The sequence below is a fragment of the Poecilia reticulata genome, chromosome 17 (genome assembly GCF_904066995.2).
Source record: "Poecilia reticulata chromosome 17, P_reticulata-male-v2, whole genome shotgun sequence".
Lineage (NCBI taxonomy): Eukaryota > Metazoa > Chordata > Actinopteri > Cyprinodontiformes > Poeciliidae > Poecilia > Poecilia reticulata.
The window spans coordinates 27330670-27352426 of record NC_088846.1 but is presented as its reverse complement, the minus strand read 5'-3'; the positions used below and the strand labels follow the sequence as shown (position 1 = coordinate 27352426).

General features: G+C 39.6%; 2 protein-coding genes across 11 annotated transcripts in view; one reads left to right on the top strand and one right to left on the bottom strand.

Annotated features, from left to right (window-relative positions):
• Window positions 1–21757, top strand: part of pard3ab (par-3 family cell polarity regulator alpha, b) — a 277414-nt gene that overhangs the window by 20677 nt on the left and 234980 nt on the right. The window lies entirely within an intron of this gene.
• LOC145548124 (uncharacterized) lies at window positions 16255–18295 on the bottom strand. The gene is made up of 2 exons (XM_081598803.1): window positions 18001–18295; window positions 16255–16737 (listed from the first exon to the last, which is right to left on the bottom strand). Exons 1-2 carry the CDS (start codon window positions 18163–18165, stop codon window positions 16369–16371), a joined length of 534 nt encoding a protein of 177 aa, XP_081454929.1. The 5' UTR covers window positions 18166–18295; the 3' UTR covers window positions 16255–16368.

The following is a 21757-nucleotide window of genomic DNA, read 5'->3' as shown; positions in this document are numbered from 1 at the left end:
CAGACCCTGAATTCGGACACAGCTGTTGTTTGAGGGCGGAGTCATGCTTTCACTGGAAAGCTGGTTACACTTTAAACACGATGCAGACATGATGTCCAGGTATCAGCTGGGATTTACAAGCTAATGATGATTTACAGGTTGTGACTTTTTACCTTGTAGCTACTTATTTACAGTAGGTTAGTGCTTGGTGCAGTTCGTTCTCTTTTTTTATTGGCTGAAAATCCATTACAAGTTTTTAAAGGTACTTCTTTACCACTTGTATCATTTTTTTACTGCCACCAATAGAAACTGAAATTTCACCGTAATACAACCTGAGTTTCCTGGTCGCTTTGCAATAAGTGATCATGTACATTTGAAGCTGAATAAAAGACGAGTTGCCGTTACGTTTGGTGCACAGTTTGGGTAAATATCACTATAGCTGCTGTCCAAACAGAAATGCTCCCAGCTTCCAACTCTTGATTTGCATTTAAAGTGGCCATAGCTTCCAAGTCAACACGCTCTGCTCGTTTCCAACCGCAGAAGCTTTTCCTGCTGTGAAACAACCGGAAAACCCTGGAGGCGCTCGCCGGGATCCTGCCGGTACTTCAGTTTTAACATCCAGACCCTCGTACAGATTAATTTCCCAGATCTTTGATCACCTCTGAGCTAAAGCACAATCAGTTTTATTTTTATATCAGAATCATCTGCTGTGGACTCTGCCTTGTTTGTGTTTTCGGCTTGTTTTCCACCATTTGACACGCAGTAAAAGCTCAGCGACCAGCGAGGCTTTGGGAAAGCTGGCATGGAGAAAGAGACTCCATAAATACCCGTATCTTCAAAATCCAGACTAGACAGATTAAAAAGAAAACCACTTTGACTCCTGCCAGAGATTAGGACCGTTTGTGGCCCTGGTACAGCTGGCTCCCTATGAGCAGTCGAAGAGTTATTCTCATTCTGCATGTTTTGATTTGATCCACTGTATTTTTGGTAGAAAATGCTTCACAAATCAAGATTGTATCTCATTCCAAACAGGCGCTATTTTTTGCCATTTCAACCCAATATACAGGCAGCATGCTCCAATATGCAGTTATTCTAGGAGCATATTTGTAAAGCAAATTAATGTAGCTAAATTTAAAACTAACGTGAAGTCACTTGCATGCCTTGCATGTGGGAAACGGCCTCAGTAACTCACTGACTGAGGCGCGTTTTGTGTTTTCAACTGGAGGAAGAAGATGAGCGACATTGTGATTGTGCTTTGGGTGCAGAAAAGTTTCCTGCTTTCCATGTAAATCCATGTGTTTCACTAGAGCAGACAGTGTCCCGGCCCTGCAGTTTATCCTCTTACGTCACCGGAGTTACACTTGCAGAGGGTAAACGAGTGCAGATCGCACCGTAAGCATCCACACTGCTGCTGTCGGTGTGTGCAAATCTAAACTAGATGTCTGGACTTGGTGAAAACATGTTCAACATCTCATTACGGTGTCCAGAATTTACCTTTAATACTTGCAACCAGATGGAATTCTCAATTAAATCTTCACAAATGAGTCACATGAGACTTTTATAAGTTGGATTCATACCATGGTTTCTTCAAATACTAGGGAAATTATCATATTCTTCTGTAACTAACACCCTCTAGCTCCTTTCCAGAACAAGAGGGAAGCGACTGATTAGCTGTCTCCACCTCCCAGAGCTTCTTCCTCTCTTCTGCCCACATTCATCTCTTCATCCCAGTTTCCTTTCCTCCCCCATCATGTCCTGAAGGAAGCCTTCCTCTCTTTTATGTTTACAGCTTTGAAGGCCTAAGTTTGTCATCTTTTTTTTATAGTGGCTTGCATATCTGTCGCCTTACGAGGGCCTTCTCATGGTTTCCATTTAAAAATGATTGAGAAAGAAGAAACGGATCAGAGTTGTCACAAGAATGAATAGGCTGCAGGATAAGCAGCGTCATAAGTAGTCCTGTTTCCACTTCCAGACGTTTCTCCATCCTCACTGTAACAAACGTCAAGAGCATTATCTGAGTTTGTGGTTGGTGCGCCATGCAGTCGCAACAGTTACCTACATAACTAATGGCTCTTATCCTCATTTTTATCATTATTACAATGGCACCACAAAACATCAGGATAAAACTTAAAGTCTACCGCCGGTGATTAAATTGGTTTGCAGTTCAGGTCCATGTAGACCTGATTGCTACACAGATTAATTTAGCTACGATGACTAAGATTTGACCACATTAAAGGTTTCCTACAGAGCAGGGGAGCCTGAAACTGATTCAGTTTAACTGGTGTCCTGAGTTATAATCTGGTTGTTTAGCTGCATGTAGTAAATTGTGGCTTTCTAAACATATGTTGAACTTGTTTGCTTTGAACCACTGTGTGCCCTCAGGGTGATGTAGCATGCAACCGTATCAGGTCGCCACAACAGCTGTAGGAATGGCAGATGGCAAATATAGCCCGTCTTTATAAACCTTTATAAACAGGCTACAGTAACAAGACTGTGTGGGTTTTCATTCTGGTTCCATCTCTTTTTCCCCATCTTCTATCTTTGCAGATGATGTTGTTTTTATCATTTATGCTTCTTAACCTGCAGGCTGTTCCAGTAAAACTGGGGCTCTTGCCTTTGATGAATTCACGGTGACATAATGGTTCGTAAGGAATGGGAAATTTATTCATTTCAGTCAATAAGGGACCTGTTGCGACTTGTGTAAAGTGCTGGAGTTGAACAAATCTTCCTGCAATACATGACATATTTGAACTTTTTTATCTTCTCACTCAAATGGTCACATGATGCCACCAGACTGCAGAGTTTGACTCGGCAAAAATAATCCCATGCACTGTATCTCATGCTTGCCTTTTTGCCAACTGTTCCTGCTACTTTTACCCCTCATACGTCTCCAAATCCCATTGATGACGTCAGACTTCGTAACTGGATCAGGCGCGGCTCGTACTTGGGTTGTTTTTAGCCAGATGACAGTTGGGACCGATTGTTTGTTGGATTGTTCGCCGGGGCCAAGTCGCTGGTCTTAATTCGACCCACCTCGCAGAAGCCCTTTATTAGCGCAGGGATGAGGAGAATAATGGCCAAAGGTGTGTGCAGATTTGATATAAAACGTGTCTGAACCTGAAGGATTGAACCGTGTTTTAAGAAGGAATTACGCCTCTTTATTGTATGATGAAATGTGATGGACAACAGATCCTGAAGGCTTAAGCCATTTTACCTCAAAACTTTGAACTATTGTTGGTGGGATTTATCCGGTCTGTCATATTCAATGCTCTCTTTCTTCTTGTACTGTCTTGGCTGGTAAAGTTTAATCTAATGTGATTTACAAAACATTTTTAAAACAAGTAAGGCAAGTGTATTTGTAATAAAATAACAAATTTGCAAGAAAATTACAGTTTGATCACAAAAAATGCATCTAAAAATGTTTGAAATAGTAAAACGCTAATTTCAAACAAATGAACTGATGAAGTAATATTCAGTCTCTATGGGAAAACTACAATAAACAATGTCATAATTCAAAAGGAGCCAAATGTTTCTGCATATCTCAGCTTCTGGCTTCTCTACTGAGCAGTAAAGATTAAATCTGGCCTGAGAAAAAAGCCTTGAGGAACTCCACATATGACTTTGTTTATTTAAATTTGTATTTGCCAAACGACAGAGGGGCCTCGTCTGCCAAAGGATTAATCCAAGAATGTATTTAGCGGCAACCAAGTGTTTTGATAAACAACTGAATCCAAACTCCTTGTGCAACAAACAGTATTTAACTGATATAAGACAGTAAATGATGTGAAATCTCACAAAGGTAATCCTTAATAAATCCTTATTTTTATTGCCACAAAACAAAATGTTGTTCGTTTCTTTTAGCCTCCACTGGATTGCACCAAAACCAAACCTCACATTAACTGCTGCATTTCCCACCTTTTGTTTGACATCATCTCTAGTTGACTAAAAAACATAAATTATCTAGTTGTTAACTTTGCTTGTTGGCTGATAAATGTTGCTATTTATTTTTAGTCTTATAATAATAGCAACAGATCAAATTTGGTTGAATCTGATTATTTTGGTGTCGCTCCAGAATCTCTAAGGGTTTTTGATGCATAAGGTATTTCATCTTGAAAAGCTCAAATTATTTTTTGTTTTTCTTGTTTTTACTATCAGCTTTTTAACTTTTTTGTATCTCTGTAGCTTCAGACTCGGTCCTCTCCTCCATCTACCCACAAACAGCCCTCAGGATCTCAAACATTGTTTTTTTTTCCACTCACATTGCCCACTTCAGTCCCTGATTGGCTGAAATGAGAGCTTCATGGCGCATGTGGTGGTGATGTCAGCTCGTCTCCATGGTGGTGGTTTCTGTTTGTCGTTCAGAGGGACAAACTGGAGTGCTTTAAAAAAAAAAAATAAACAAAATGTTTAAAAGGCACCAAAGAAAGCTCTTGCTGGATCTGCCTCTTTCTGTGCCAAGTTTGAGGCGACTTCATTATCAAGGGCTTAGAGGCTTGAATGTGTGTTTGGGGACATCGGTTTGAACCGCAGAGTTTCTGAAAGGTGACAATTCTTCTTGACAGCAGTCGGTGTTTCCTGCGGTTTTGCCTGCAGCTTTGCCATCACTGACTACATGATTGATTACATTTGGATCCTTGGCAAACGAGAAGCAATGAAAAAAGCAAGCCTTTTCCATCAGCCTCAGTTATTTGCTTCTTTCAGCAGAACTTTAAAGAGACATTATTTCCCTTACAAGTAAGCATTTGTGAAAGAGAGATGTAGTTTCTTCTTGTTTTTAATATGTAATCACTTTAAAAAAAATACATCTTGGGATGTTTAAACTTGGACAAAATGGTTAAAGTGTTATTTTCTAAGTTATTAAAGATCCTGACCAGCTTGACTTAAAAGTACTTCACGTTCGATTGCTTTGACATAAAATATATAAATTTTTTAGAGTTTGATTTTGGAAGCTCATTTATAAACACACTATATATTTTCATTACTATTTTTAGAAATGTTATTTTTGTTGTAAGAAACTGTTTATTAGTTTATTTAAGTACTTTTAAGCTTTGCATTAATTGCATTACATAATGATGACAGAGGTGTAGTCATGGACTCATGGAAGGAAGGATTCATAAAACATTTAAAATGTCTGTGAAATATAAAGACAAAACACCAAAGTGAATGAAAAGTGATCTCCAGGAGTTACTGAAACTGAAATATTTCTTTTCAAAAAAAGTTACAAGTTCACAAACTCATCAACTGATTCTCACCAAAGTAAACAAACCACAGATGCAACTCAAGTTTTTTGTTTTCATAGCTGATAATATGTACAAGTTTAACAAGTCGTACCAGTTTGATAAGCTTTAGGTTTACAGGAAATGTCTTTGAGGCTTTAATTGGTTCTTTGATTTTGTGGGAAGTAGGTGGAAGAACCTCTTATTTCGGTAAAACTTCCACCTCTGACAGACGGGATTTCCTGCTGTCACATTCTTCCAGAAACCATCTGACTGGAACTACGAGATCGTCTGATGGCAATCGATCACAGCGACGTAGGGACCGCCTCCAGTCTGATCACGTTTGGCTTCTTTCATCCAGCAGGTGGAGACGGGGATGACTTTGCCACATTTTTGGTTCTGAATTTCACAATGAAGGCTTTTAATTTGTTAGAGGCTTGTGACGTGAAGCAGACGAGACGCTGTGATCCCTCCCCGCCTGACGGCTTTACTTTGTTCAGCCTCCATGCATTGTTCTCTTGATCTGAGTCGGCTGCCTGCACCTGTTGGCTGCATTTGTCTGTTTCGTCAGTCCTGCACGTCTGGCATTCTTGTGCCGTCACTTCGACACCTTTGCATCTTAATAATCGAGCAGTTCAGGTCTTGGCGATGACGTGTTTTAGATCTTGGAGACGCCGGCTTCTGATTCCAAACATGAAATGCACAGTTGGTGATAAAATTAGACTTCTGGAAGAATTTCAAAACAATAAATAAACCAGTAACAACTATTAAACACCCCCAAGACTCAGATGAGGTACCAATTAACTACCAGATTCACAACTGTCCAAACACGACCTATGACTGCAGATTGAGCTAGCTTCAGCTTGCTGCTTTGGTATGGTGCAACTACACATTATTCAGGTGGATGCGAAAACACAGATTGGCGCCCCCCCACCCCCTGAGGCGACGATGGGTGAAGGGTAACACTCACTACATTTACCTCGTTATGTGCGCGAGGTGAAGGAGCGTAAGGCGCGCTAAAGTGTATGGGAAAACATCATTGGCGCGCCGCCCCCTCCGGACGGGGTTTTGGCGCCCCCTCTGGTGCTGCGCCCCTATGCGTTGCATACCCTGCATACCCACTTTTTGCGCCACTGCGCTTTGGTATCGGGATAATTTCTCTCTCAGTTGAGGCTGTGTGGCTTCTTGTTGCCCCACCACAGTGTCTATAACCAGAGCTGCTCCTTGAAATCCGAGCCGCACTGTCACTGACGTTAGAAACCAGGTTATTGTGTTGCAGCATGTGTCCCCTCCCTGGTTACTCCTGAAAGTCTGACTCCACTGCATGCGTCCAACCAAACTACTGCGCAGAAGAAAGGAAAGCAACGTTTCTCTCACATGGGTGCACAATTATTCCTGATATATGAGGCTCGACTGTAAATGTTGAGGTTTCCCTGGTGGAAAAAAAACAATGTATACAGACCCTTTGAACTGCAACCGCAAACCTAAATGTTTTTTATTGTGGTTTTATATACCAAACCAACTCAAATAAGCCTGTGATTGTGAAGTGGAAAGAGAATTTATTTTTAAAAGTCCAGCATAATTTACCCTCGGTATAAATCTAGTTGCTCGATGAAGACGTCAGAAGATTGTTTGACAACTCTGGTGAACAAGCAGCATCATGAAGACGTCATGAGGAAGTTGTGCAGAAGAGTAAAGCAGGAGAAAATCTACCAACTCATGGATATTCACCGAGCTGAATCCTCAGATGACTCTGCAGTCGTCGGGTGGATCAGAGCTTAGTACAGACAGCTGCTTTGTGTCAATAATCTTATCCTGAATGTGAGCAAAACACAGGAGATAACTGTACATTTGAAGAGAAACGGGGGGGAAGGTCGAGCACCATTTCCATCACGGGAGAAGAAGTGGAGGACTGTAAATATCTCTGTTCACCTGAACAACAGATTGTTTCATAAATGTTCCTTAGATCGAGATGGATTTTACGTGAGTCAAAAAACATTGAATAATCAAACATTACACCAATGAATCCTGGCCCTAGGAGTTGGACAAAAAGAAGGAACTACAGGGTCCAAGTCTTTTTGGTGTTGGCTGCTGAAAAGCCAATCGCTGATCTGTGACAGCCTTATCCATCCGAAGAGGCTTAAAGTCATATACAGTTGAATATCATCTGCATAAAAGTGATGCAAGAAGTTCCACTAAAAGATGACATAATGGCAGCTACAGGGAGCTTGTAAAAACAAATAATAATGGATCCAGACGTGATCCTGCTGGAATCCCAAAGGTTTTATAAGTGATCTTAGATCTGAACTTGTTTGACGCAGCAGAAAACGTCTTCCCATAAAAATATGAAAATCAGTCAATGGCAGATAAAACCCTGAGGATGGCTGCAACTAGCAATTATTCTAGTGATCAATTAATATATCAATTAGTCTGACAATTGATCAGATAAAAAAGCACATTCTACAGATTTTTTGTTCGACAGCTTTTACATTTTTGTTACAATATTTTAAATACTATAAGATGCCAGTAAACAACTCTTAGGCTCCTTTTTAAAATAAAACATTTTATAGAATAAAATGCAATACCATCACATTCCTTAAGTATTACCTGCACTGAGTGAAACCAAAACTGTTGTTGATTATTTCAACAAACGATTAATCATGATTGATCGTTTCATTTAAATCTTTTTGACCGATTTGGACCTGGATTTGTGTTTCAGTTGTGGTTTGTTTCTCCTTCGAGGAATCGGTGGCTAAATACTATGAAATACGGCTGATTGGTTTCACTGAATCCTTGTTGGAACCAGTTTTGAGCGAAGCTGTGAGGAGTGACGTCACGCTGAGAGGATTCGGTGTCTCGTTGAACTGAAGGTGCCTGGCTCTGATGCCTCCGAGTCGCTCTGATTTTATCTCCACATTCCTGTCTCCTGTTGCGGCTCTATATTTGATAATTACACTTTCGTTTGGTTTTTATGGAAAACAAGAACGATGGGATGTCCCTCTTATTTTATTTTATTTTTTTAACTCCTGTGGTTTGCAGCAGCATCTTTGGGTGTATGAATAAAAAAAAACACATTTTACCTCATCATTTAGTCTATGAAACTGGTGAAACTGTCTCAGTCTTCACCTTCTGCTCAGTTTATTTTGCCGTAGTTAAAAGTGAGGGTTATTTGGAGTTGTAAACATTTGGTGTTTTTATTTTCCCCTCGGCTTTGACTCCTGTTTTCCATGAGGTTTGAGGATCAGGAGAGATTTTGTAGACTCGTCTGAGTGTAACGTTTTATTGACGCTGTGGTATGAGTCTTACATTTTCCTCCCCCTTTCTAAGAGACTGACAATTTCAGTGAGTGAAATTCTTATTAAATATAAAAAAGTTTGTTTTAATTGTTACTACTCGTGTTTTTTTTTTTTAGGTTTAATGTAGTTGAGTTGACAAGAATCTCTAATATTTTTGAGTATTTTTAAAGTACCTGTATTGTCTGGTGCAGCTGGTGATTAAAGATGTGGATTAACCTGATTATTTGTTGCTGGGTTTCCATTCAACCTGTGTGATTGAACCTACAACCCATTGTTTATGATCTAAATTTACATTAACATGCAACTAAAAGAATGCGAGTAAAAATAGGTGAAGCTTAAAAGAAGCGCCTCATTTCAGAAAGCTTATGTTTGTTTTTATTGTCTCAAAATTGATTTAATGCACTTTAAAAGGAATAGAAGGAAACTGGAAAAGGAGGACGGACTTTGACTTGATTGGCAAAAAAAGTCAATAAATATTAAGTCATTTCATTTATTTATCTATTCTCCACTAGGGTTGTTTCAAATTTCTTCTGCTGAATCACAAAAAGAGTTCAACGTTTTGACTGTTTTTTGTTTATTAAAAAAAAAATAGATTTTATGTTTTTTCAAAAGAAAGTTGGATATTAACTTCTGTAGTTTGAGTTTGTAGTTTTTGATTTGAATTATCCCAGTTTGCTTTAGTTCAATGGAGAGAATCACAGAAATAATTTAGATTTTTATTTTTGTTCCTCAGTTGCTAAATGCCTTCCCTGTTAAGAGTCGCTTTAAAAAGATAACATTCTACGACGTATTTATGTTGCTTTCAGTTTCTGGTTTTCTGTGAGTAAACATAAAATCTAGCTGCTGTGAATTTGATTTATTTATTTATATTTTGGAACAAAGCCGAGTTGCAGAGCGGCTCGTCGTTGAGTAAAAACTAAAGCCAAAGCTGGATGACGGCAGAGGAGTTTAATAATAAATATCAGTGAGAGACTCATTGTTTATCTGGTGTTGTATGGGGAAACATTGCCATCGATTTGTAGGATGTGTTGGTTAAACAGCAACCTGTGTGAAGGTCAGTGTGATGACCTTCACACAGGAGGAAGTAATGAGGGTCTGTGTTGATCCTGATTGGTTTTTATTTTGAGTCTTTTACCCAAGAATTGATAGAAAGTGTGTAATTCTCATTGGATTCAGGCTTTGATGTCTTTTTTTTATTGATGTTGTTTCTGTGCTGCTGAACTCCATTATGAGTCAGTCTGTTCAACTCAGTTCAAAATCACTATTTAATCCTAAAGGGAAATAAAATCTTGTAACTCATATTATCCAAGGTTCTTCAGAGTTGAATTGAGTTTAAATGAAAGTAAAGAGATCCTCACATTCCTCCTTTTATAGTTTGAATCACGTTTGCCAGTTGCAATGTTTCTTTTCTTTTTTGTTGAAAGCTGCACATGCATTACAGTTGAGTAGTAACGTAGCACCTGCAAACCTTTTTTCATCTCTCATGTGATTTAACGTCGACTGCACACTTTTGGGAAGGTGCATCTGTAGCTAATGGATGTTTATGTAGCGGAGAAATAAAACCAGCATCTGAAGCTGAAATCTGCAGAGTCTGGAAGGAAGATTTTTAAAAAGATGCATTGCTTTGTGATCTAATGTTGCAAGATGAAACATGAACTAATTATGACAGAACATAACTGGGAGATTTGCATGAACTGTGAGTAGCAATAAATCAGTTATCACATGATAAATTAAAACAAGCTCATTCCATTCGTACGATTTGTTTTTCTCTCTTTCTACTTGGAACTGGATGAAAAAAGTCTTCAGCCTAGAGCTTTGGTCTCAGCTGGTTCTTTTGTTGAAGGACAGTTTTGTTTGAGAGACTTCATAATTCATTGTATTTATTTGCTTGTTTTGTTTATTTATTTTGGATATTTAAAATGTCCTCCAGCTCCATTTCAGTGTTTGAGATTAGAAGTTCTTTGGGAATAATTGCATTTTTGTGCTATCTTTCATCGTGATAACTTCTGTTTATCATCCATCAAAACGTATCGTGACGGGCCGAACTGTGAGCCCCTGTGCTGCAATAAAACTTGAATTAGAAAACAGTTTTGCCTTTTAAAGCAAAACCAAACCATGCAATAGCGATGTAAAAAAAAAAAAGAAAAGTTGCATAACATTTCAGAGTTTCAAAGTTTCTTTTTCCGCTCTCCTGTGAAGGCCGTGTTCTTGCTCAGCCTCCCTGCAGACCGGCTTCGTCCTCCGTCTCGTTCTGTTCTTTTCTCTCCGGCTGCTCCACAGACAGAAAGCTGAACTCGCAACGCTTCTGTGTGACTCTTCATTATTCATAAAGTTAATCAGGCTGCAGGCTCTTCTGTATTCTGCACAGGTTTCCATTTTAGCTTCATGTTTACATTCACTAACCCATCATGGGGATGTGAATCCCCCACGCTGCAACAAAAACCCTTGTTAAGAGTTTTTAAAGTTTAATGTCCTAAATAAAGTGTCCTACCTGCCTTAGTTTAATGTCGGCTTATAAACGGCGTAATTTTGACTATTTCTAGAGTGTAATATGTTAACCTGTCAAGCTCTGGCCTGCTTGGATCAGATAAGAGTTTCAGTGAATGGCGACATTGTTCCTCGTTGCCATTAGGCTGTTTGCTCTTTGCCAGCGGTTTCTCTCCGGTTTCTGTGTCTGGGTCTTTTCTCCCTTCGCCTCGGTTTCTCGGCGAAATGGGGTTCAGCGTCGGGGAAGGTAGACTGGTTCAATACGAGGACAAAAGAGGGAGTGATAGTGCTGCGACCTGAGGACATTGACCCTGATCCAACACTCGCAGTGGGAACAAGTTGGAGGAAATGAGTGGAAATGCACCACCACAGGGTGGGCTTGTCTGACCTGGATTGACTGTTTAAGTCTGATATGAAGATATTACATCGTCTAATGTTGAGTTTATAAGAATAGATTAGAAATATCCGGAGGTGAATTAAAAAAAGTAAATGTTTAGTTAGAGTTTTGACAAGTTGTTTGTGTTTTTCGGCTTTGTTTGAACCGTCTTTACTTCTCCTTTCACTCCTGACTGACTGTAAAGCAGATTGAGTTTCAGGGTCCTTGAATCCCACTCTGGCATGTAAACAGGGAGGAAAGTTTGGAAGATGGGCAGGAGAGATGTAGTTGGGATGTAAATTCACATTCAGATAAATCCAAATCTTTTTAAAAATTAACTTCATGCTAAAGCAATTGGAGGCTGTTTGCAGATCATGTCAGGTTTTCTGCAGATTTCTCCCCATGCAGATTCTCTTTCTACACAAATCGAATTTACAGCGAATATCGCAAACGTCCTGCTAACTTTTTAGGCGTGAAACTTATTCCCTGTGAAGTGACTTTGTTTCTGGTGCCTCAGTTGTTACACAGCAAACAAAGCGCAGGTTTATCTGCATGCGCAAATCTAATCTGCTATTTTATTACAATATGAACGGCTGACATTTGTTGCACACGTTTTGTAACACTTTAATCATATTTTGCAATTTCAAATTCTTTTCACTGGTGTCATTATGGCTCTATGAAAGGATCTTTGGTTTTCTCTGTCTTGCTTTGACTAAGCCGTTCACATCACAAGATCAGATAAGAGCTGATCTCGTGATTATTTTTTATGTACCATTTAGTACCTGGATACGTTATTTTAAATTTTTTTATACAGAATATGAAGCTGAAACTGTCACTTGAGGAATTCTGGGTAGATAATTTTTAAAGACATAGAAGTGTTTTCATCTTAAATGTGAAATGTACATATTTTCTGTACAGTTTTGGCCTAATTTTAGCTTTGACTGTGTTTTTCTTTGAGTCTGTGTACTCCAATTAATGATTGCTGCATTACGAGATCAGCTGACAATTATTTCAATAATTGAGTCATCACAATTAAGGGTATTTTTTTCAGTAATGTTAGTTAGAAATGCTAACTTCACTTTTCAGATGAAAGCAGCGACTCCAAATAGTTTTACCTGATAAAAGTCATCAACGTGGAACAGTTTCAGCCATTTTAAGATGCATCTTTTTGTCTTGCATCAGTTTGTTTGGGTTTGATGTTCTCTGAATTTACAGACGGATAAAGCAAATGCTTTTGCTCTCTGCTTGTAAAACATGAACATAAGACAGCTGCAGGTTTAAATTATAAAATAAATGCATTGCTGCGTTGCCCCAGAAACCGCTGCAGGCATCCAAATCCTCCGGTTTAATTGCAGATGCCTGTTGCAGATAGTCAGGGTGATGTAAGCTCTTCCACAGGTTGTGTGTGGACACACACCGTCAGCACGCTCTGGTGCCAATAAGCCTGCTGTGTGCTCCTAATCCACAGCTTATTAGTGCTGCCTGTGGTGAGGATGCGGCATCCATTGTCCCCGATGGTATCGGGTCGTGTTTTTTTGATTACCATGAGATAAGTGTCATGTTGTTTTATATCTCATTGTCTTTAATTGTGTTCATCCCAGTTTCTCCGTCTGGTTGGGTTTAAATAAATCCCTCCCTGCTCTAAAACCCTTAATCTACAATTACTTAATTATTCCCTCAGATCTTCTGTGTCCCCAGAGTCGCTTTCCAGCTCCATCTTTCTAAATGTGGAGGCAGGAAGGGAAGAAAGCTGCAGCAAAATGCATTTTTCAGGCGATCATTTCACTGGGGAACGCGTTGAAACAGTGTCACGCTCAAGTAAAAGTAGATCAGATCTGCACTAAAGCTCCACTGATGCTTCACAACATGCATGTAGCGAGTCAAAACTCCCCTGTGAAGGTGCTGGGAAAGAGAAAATAAGTCACAATATTTTATGGATGATGCATTTACAGCTACCACCTGAGGCTTTTTAACCCGTCATGGCTAGAGATGGCTAAATCTAGAGAAACTCATCCATGCGTTTACAATTAATTACTGCAACAGCGTCTTCACAGGTCTGACTAATAAATCAATCAAACAGCTGCAGCTGATCCAGAAGCTGCTGGTCGCGTTCTCACTAAAACCAGGAAGATGGAGACATAACACCAGTTTTAAAGTCCCTACACTGGCTCCCTGTAGCTCAGAGAATAGACTTTAAAATATTGATGTTAGTTTATAAATCACTGAACGGTTTAGCACCACAATACCTTAAAGATCTGTTATTGCTGTACCAACCGTCTAGACCCCTCAGATCTTCTGGTTCTGCTCTGCATCCCCAGAACCAGAACCAAACGAGGAGAAGCAGCATTCAGCTTCTATGCACCACAGATTTGGAACAAACTTCCAGAAAACTGTAAAACAGCTGAAACACTGGGTGCTTTTAAATCTCAACTTAAAACCCACCTGGTTAGAGTTGCTTATGGCTAAATTAGGGTTAAAGTGCGGGTTTTGATGTCTTCCATGTTTTTAATGTTTTTATCTTTACTTTTTATCTGTTAATTTCTTTTTATTCCTCTTTCTAATGATGTGAAAGTGGCTGAGGGTCACTGCGCGCACAGAAAAACCCTGTAAATTCTAACAGGTCAAAAATAATGGACAAAAATCCGTGTAGGACGGTGAAGTCCTAGCGCAAAAATTTGAGTGACATGTGGACGGAGCCTGGTGCTGCAAGGTTGGAGACCTTGTCCTGTTAGGCGACGGGGCCTGGATGATACCCGTGTTAAACGGACGGCAGAGTCCGGCGACGACAGACGCTTAGATTCCGTAACAAAAGTATGTTTTTATCTTTTTTAATCTTTTTTTTTTTTTCTCCCCCCAAAATCTCTCTTTCTGTTTATTCAGTGTCGCATGCTCTTTTTATTTTTTCTTTAATTATGTAAAGCACCTTGGAATGCCTTGCTGCTGAAATGTGCCATACAAATAAAATTTGATTGATTGATGGCAAATGATGGAGATTATAACAAAAACAAAGCAATCTGCCAGGAACGGCCGGTTTCCACACAGCGCTCGTGTTTATGGTTCGTACTGACAGAACGGCCTCTCCATGCTTTAAGGTAGCTCTTATTACAGATTCTGGAAAAGGTTTCGCTTTGGTGCAAATTGAGCCAAAACTTTGCTTGAATAGACTGAAAATTCAGCGGCAAATTTAAAGAAATAAAGTAAAAAATTTGCACAATCAGGTGCATTCATCAACAAACTTCCACCCATATTTGCCCATAAATAATAAATGTGTTTTGGCCTTTTGCTGAATAGCAGCAGATGGTATCGCAGGCAATAAGATTAAATGGAAGTGGGAGTCGATTAAGATCCTATGTTGACCCCAACAAGCAAGGTCAGGCACTTATGTCCTCCTTTATTCATGGATCAACTCCCACAGTTTTATGTTGTTCTGATCAAGTTTGTGTCCCTGTTTTGATCAGAACTGATGTAATCCAGGTTTCCACTGGTCTACAGTTATCATTCTGAATTGTGGGATGTTAAACGTTGTTATAGCGACAGATTGGATTAACTGAACAGCTTTTCAAAACTTGAGACTTTTAAATAAACAAATAATATTTCACACACTGTCATGGGTGTTTGGTCTATATCAATATTCAAACTCCTTACGATGCTGTCATTTTTGTCTTTATCATAGTGAACAACACCACAAGATATTCTGATTAGGTCTGTCAAGTTGTTGCAATAAATGATAATCTTGTTGATTAGAGACAATTTTCAAGTAATATAATAATACAAAGTTATGCAAGAACACATTCTCAAAGATCAATAAACTTTAAATTCTAATGAATATTTAACGCTGGAACTGGAAGACATTTTCAATATCCAAAATAAACAGAACAACAAATAAAATGAATTGTAAAGAAAATTGCCCTTGAAAAAAAAGGTCTAATTGAGACCAAAGCACCAAACTGAAGACTTTTATCGTTAAGATTTAGGTATGTAGAGAGAAAAGAGAAAAATTACAAATGGAAATTATTGAGGGCTGCACAGTGGCGCAGTTGGTAGAGCTGTTGCCTTGCAGCAAGAAGGTTCTGGGTTTGATTCCCGGCCCCGGTCTTTCTGCATGGAGTTTGCATGTTCTCCCTGTGCATGGTGAGTTTTCTCCAGGTCAAAAAACAGTCCGAAAACATGACTGTCAGGTTAATTGGCCTCTCCAAATTGCCCCTCGGTGTGAGTGTGTGTGTGCATGGTTGTGTCACCTGTGTGTCTCTGTGTTGCCCTGTGACAGACTGGAGACCTGTCCAGGGTGACCCTCGCCTGGCACGCCAGCTGGAGATAGGCACCAGCAACCCTCCCGACCCCACTGAGGGACAAGGGTGTAAGAAAATGGATGGATGGATGGAAATTATGGAGCTTGTTGTAGTTTATCATGCGACTAATTGATTTATTGATTTATTGCAACAGACCTATAAATTAAACAACACTTTGCCTGGTGGGTGGAGCAAGTAAAAGAGAAAATTCTGTAAAACAACTTAATAAAATAATAATTAGCTGCAGATTTAAACAGTAGATCTTAATCTGCTGGTAGTAAATTTAATTATCTGCTGTATAATGACATATTCAAGAGGAAGAGACGCGACTTTAATGGCTGTTCTTTTGTATTAAAACTGAACTAAATCAAAATATTACAATAGGATCTTGTCAGGACGGTGCATTTACTAGAAGTGCAACTTGTTGAGTTGAAACCCCAGAAATTGTAGCATTTGTTGCGTTGGACAGTGGATGTAAAACCACAATGACCAGATGAGATTTTCAGCTCCGTCAGATACGGATAGTTATGTCAAAAGGACAATTTCCAAGAACAGTGGGAAATGTTTCAGAAGCTCCTCATAACGCCGCTCCACAAACAAGATGAAGAAAGTATTTTTGGTAAAATTGGAGAAGCTTTTAATGTTAAAAATTCAGATCCTCTCTAAAGACCTGCAAGGGCAAAACGCACTCTGTATGATCTTAAGAGAATATCAGCACTTTCCCCTCATCTGTTTTTCTTTTCCTCTCCCTGTTGTTGGTTTTGTACTTCCTCTGAATTGTTCTGTCCACCCTCGTTTGCTGCCGCCGGTGCCACTGATGCCCTCTCTGCCACCTCATCCTCCTCCGCCATTCTCAAAGCCCTTGCCCTCGCCTCCGCGTCTCTGTCCTCCAGCTCAGTGTTTTCACTGGAAGACGACGATGAGAACATTTCGTCAAACAGATCATCAATCAGGCCTGAAAGTTCCTGTAAAATGTCGTCGTCCTCGCTGCCCGAGCTCAGCTCTTCGTCTGGTGAAGTGGTCTCTAGAAACAGTTCAAGCACCTCTGAAACCAGGCTGTAAGTGACTTGTCGTTCTGCAGCTTCATTCGCGTGCTGTGGACAAAGATTTGGTACGATTTTATTACTTTCTGTTAATGTTGCATTAAAAACTAAGCCACTAAGTGAAGCTACGGTAAAGAATAATCTGTTTTTGGTAGGGGTGCACCGATAAACCGGTCTATATTTTCTGAATTTTGGGAGTTCGGAGACCAGCCGGTACTTCCATGTGGATCCGATCTTATCTGCCTTGACAAAAGTCTTAATGATCAAATACTGTCCTCTACCGCTCCGCCGTGAGAGAGGTTTGACCGATGCACCCACCCAACAGGTTTTGTCTGCATATTCACAGTTAACAATAATCCCTCCCACTCAGAGACTTTCTTGGTGTAGACATGTTGCATATGAAAATTTTGTCCAGGCGCACAACACTGGCAGGCGAAATGATGATTCTTTTGCTGGCTGCGCTGCTGCGGTAGAACGATTCAGGTAACAAAATGAAACCTGGAGATGTTGGTATAATTAATTTAGTACAGTACGCCACAGCAAACTGAGAAATAACACAGAAAAAAAAACACTTTTGAGTATTTTTTTTCCCCTATTTGTTCGCTCTGTCGGCTACGATACACACAGACCAGTTGCCATAGCAACAGACTGACGGCAGCTCCACTAGTGTATCAGTGTTCGCTAACATTTCCCACACACAGAACAGAACATTCGGTTTGTTACGGTATCATGTTTTCAGGTGATCATGTTTACCTGCAATTTTTAGTAAGTGATCGTCTGAGAACAGCAGAGGTATTAAATAATTTAAACACGATAAGATATCAGAGCCGGTGTGAGGGTCGTCCTTTCTTTTTTTATTTTTTGTAACTGAACCGAAGCACACCAAATTCCACAGCACATCTAAATGCTAGAGTTTTCAAAGTCAAGCTAGCATAACTGGCCTACTTCTCCCACCCTCTTGTTTTTATTTAATAAAACTTTTTCTGACCTTATTATCTATTTGTTGTAGTGTTGACATTTAATAACAAAACACTGCGCCCCTTTTTCTCTTATATATCAGACGTACATTTAAGATTTAGCATCATATGTTGACAACTTGACAGCTAAAACCAAAGCTAGTCATCGCCAGTGATCAGCGTTTTGCCCTACAGCAGGAAGCTGGGGGTGGGACTTCGCACACGTGACATCAAGAACAATTTAGCTACATTTCAGACAAAAAAATATCAGTTTCTGCCATTATCAGGCTTCTTACAGATCAGTAACCCGCGATCAGCCGTAAAACTGCAATCGGTGTACCCCTATTTTCTGCCTTACCTCGTTGTCGATTATTTGGTTGTTTGTGTAAATGCCCTGGAATGAGGTGAGATTGTTGAAGAGGCTGTTGGGATCTTCCTCCTGGTCTTCAGGGTTCTGGTTCTGCTGAACCTCGTTGTCGCTTTCACACGACTCCACGTCTGGGATCTGGTCCTCCAGAGACATTTCACTCTTTAAGTTTACTCACAGCAGCGTAGCAGGTGTTAACAGACCCCTGAAAGTGGCCAGAATGGGTCACAAGTGTTGTTGCCACGTTTGTGGTGTGTTTACGGTGCTGGGAAACGGTGTTGTGCTTCAAATCAGGAGTTCTTCTTAAGTTCTGTTCTGCTGTTGGGCGTTCTGAGGTGTTTTGGTTTGAAAAGCCTGATGCAAAGAAGGCTTCTATGAATGATTTAAATCCTAGACAAAGTGTAATGTTGTGATATCCAAAATTATTAAATATGTGTTTAGTCTAGAGCTGAAACGATTAATCAAATAATTGTGATTAATCGATTTTTGAAATAATCAACTATTTTAGTAATCTATTAATTAGGCCATTTGCTGAAGAACGTCAGAGCGGTAATGACCAAAAAATCTATAAATTTAACTTTTCAGATTAAAAAATCGAATGTATTTGACCCAGAGCTTCTGACGTGGCAGTTTTAGCTTCACCTGGTTCAGACTCTGTAAAATGAAAGTAATCCCCTGGCATACACCTTTTGGTATCCAATTACTAATCAGTTAATCTTCACAAATAATCAACAGATTAAGACATTATTTGATTAGCTGCAGGTGCGTCCTTTGCTAGAAATTTGCTCATTTGTCTTTCTAATATTGTGATTTATATTGTTGATTCTGTGTTTGTTTATGTTGTAAAGCACTTTGAAACGCCTTGCTGCTGAAATGGTATCGCATTTCAGATAAAATTTGATTTGATGTGATTATGTAAAAAAAAATAATCTTAAGTGGTTAAATAAAAATCCAACTAATTGATTAATCCATAGAATAATCGATTACTAAAATAATCGCTAGTTGCAATCCTACTGTAGGTTTGAAGGTGTATGTGAACATTAAGCAGACCAGAGATCGCTCCAAAAGCAGCAAGTTGACTGTAGTGCAGTGCATTCTGGGTAAATACAACCAAAACAAATGCATTAGCCTAGCGCTAGCGGGAGAAATGGCTTCCGGTAGACATTTCTACAACCGCTAAAATCTGAATCAACTCCATCTTGGTTCACATTTTGTGAAGAAGAAAGTTGCGCTCAGTGTCTTTTTCAGAGGCTTACGTCATTTCCTTCAGTGGTCGTTGGTGCAGCGCCCCTACAGGTAAGGAGGGGGAACAGGTTGCTCAAAGGGTTTTGGTTTTGACACAACAAACAAATCAAAACGACTCTTTCAGGTGTAAAAACACTCGTAAAATAATTCAATCAGATCTTAGTGATGGCCATTCAAAAACCTTGAAGTTATCTTCAAACTCATAATTACGGTAACTTTCCACTTATTGAAATCCTAGTTGTTCCAAAGCTTTAGCTTCTATGCTGATGTCTTGAAATGCTGCATCAATATTTCCACATAATGTTCTTTCCTCATGATTCATACATTTAATATTCGTCTTATTTGAGTCATATTTTTCTCCTCTTTGATGTTTCCTGCTTCTGTTGCTGTTACATTTTTACTACAACACAAAACTATATTTTGTGTTATTGCAATGACTTGTTTTCAGTCTGCACTCTTAAACTATAATGACCTCACTATTATTTCCTGAATCCTCATTACTGTACAGTAGATGGTACATTTCAGTCGGACCTTGGCGCGCTGCGTGGTCTTTTTTTCTTTTTGCACAGTGAGCTCTGCAGGCCGGCTTGTCTGCCTTAAATCAGAAACCGGGCTTCCCGCCGACTGTCCCAGCGCCTGCCTTTGGCCTCCTTCCAGGTCTGCTGTCGGACAGATGAGCGCTACAATAGGCGACGGCTGCTGTGATCCAGCTCCAGATCTGTCCCTCGTCGTTTAATGCCCCCCTCAGACGAGGGCTGTGTGTAAATCTCTATTAGCTACCAAATGGAACAGGCGAGAGTGAGATTGTGGGAATGTGACGTGGCTTATTTCCACGCTGACCCACGTCAGTAGAAACTCTGTTTTGTGACTCGTTTTTCTGTCTCTGTCAGGCTTTTTGACATGTTTACTATGTGTTTGCAGTTGGTCATGGGGAATTTGCTGTGAGCTATTTTTGCACGACGAGCTTGGCCTCGCTGAATGACACTCACACAAACGCATGCATATTTACACACGCTTTGATGTGGCCCTGAAAACAGAATAAACTTCACATAAGACTCGCACAATATGGGAAGAGAATTCAGTCTTTTATTGGTTGAAACCAAAACAACAACAATAGGATTCTTGGTATATAACATGTTTGCAGCTCTGAATGTTTTAAGGCAGAGATGTTCAAGCCCACTCCTGGAGATCCTGCTACTTTTAGATGCATCCTTTCTCCAACCAGTGTTGCCAGATTGGGTGAGTTTCTCCACAATTGAGCTGCTTTTGGAGAGGTTTGAAAAAAGGGCTGATTGTTAAAATTTGGGCTGCTTTTCACAACATGTGGTGGGTTTTTAGGAAGTGCTGATAGGAAAATCCAATTAAAATGCTGTGTTCTTGTACTCGTTTTATCTATAACATATTAGGGTTCCTGCAGGGAGAAAAAATGAGTAAATCTGCAAGAAAAAAACTCAGAACTTTACATTAATCTGAGAAATTTCTAGAAAAAACGTAGAAATTTCAGAGTTTCAAAAGTTGAAAATGTTTGACTTTTGAACGACGCAGTCGTAAGAATCTGTTGAACATGACATCGTTATTGATCAATAGTCACTGGTTAATAAAGTGTCACTACGTTCCACTGTGTTCAGGTTGAGCCCTGTATTTGGGCTGGAAACTATCAGTCAGATTTAACAACCCTGTCTCCAACACACACCTGAACCACATGAATGTCTCGTCACCAAGCCTCTGCAGGATGAACTGCTGATGAGGGAACTCAGGTGTGTTGGAGAAATGATTCCATAAAAAGCTGCAAAATGGCGTCTGGGACTGGCCTACTCTGATTTGAGGCAAACTGTTTCTACTTAACTTTATGGCAGAGTTCACTTTACTGTGTTCCAGATGCATGAAAGGTCTTCTCATCCAGTTTGTTTGAAATTTTTTGGTTTTAGACTAAATTCACACAGCAGACAAATGCGTCCCATATCCAACTTTTTCAAGGCAGTTTGGACAACATGAGTAATTTTTTTCACCTCCAGAAAATCCGATTCGTTGTACTAAATCGGACGTATCTGAAAGTTTTCAAAGCGTCTGCAGTCTGAAAGGGCATGTCTCATTTTATTCTATTTTTATGCATAATTCTGCACCAGAAGAAGCCACATGTGGTAAATGCGGACTTAAACAATGGTTGAAGCATCGTTTGTTTTTTCTTGGCTTCCTTTGTCTTATAATCTCGTGACACGTATCTCTTCTGAATGCTCAAGAGCTTTAAAATCAATCCACATTTGGGGGCATCCATTATTCACTTAAATTGAAGAAGTTTTATTCATGTTTTACGTCTGGTGCCAAACGGTGTTGAGCTGAATGTAATGCGGTGTAAGCAATCAAATATGATTCCTTTGTACAGAAACATAAGAGAAGTGGGAGAATGAATGTTTAGAAAAAAATCGTTTTTTTAACTGGGATGGTCACATGCCAAATTATAACTCAACAGGTGGGCCCTAAAGATAAATATTTAAAAAAATAA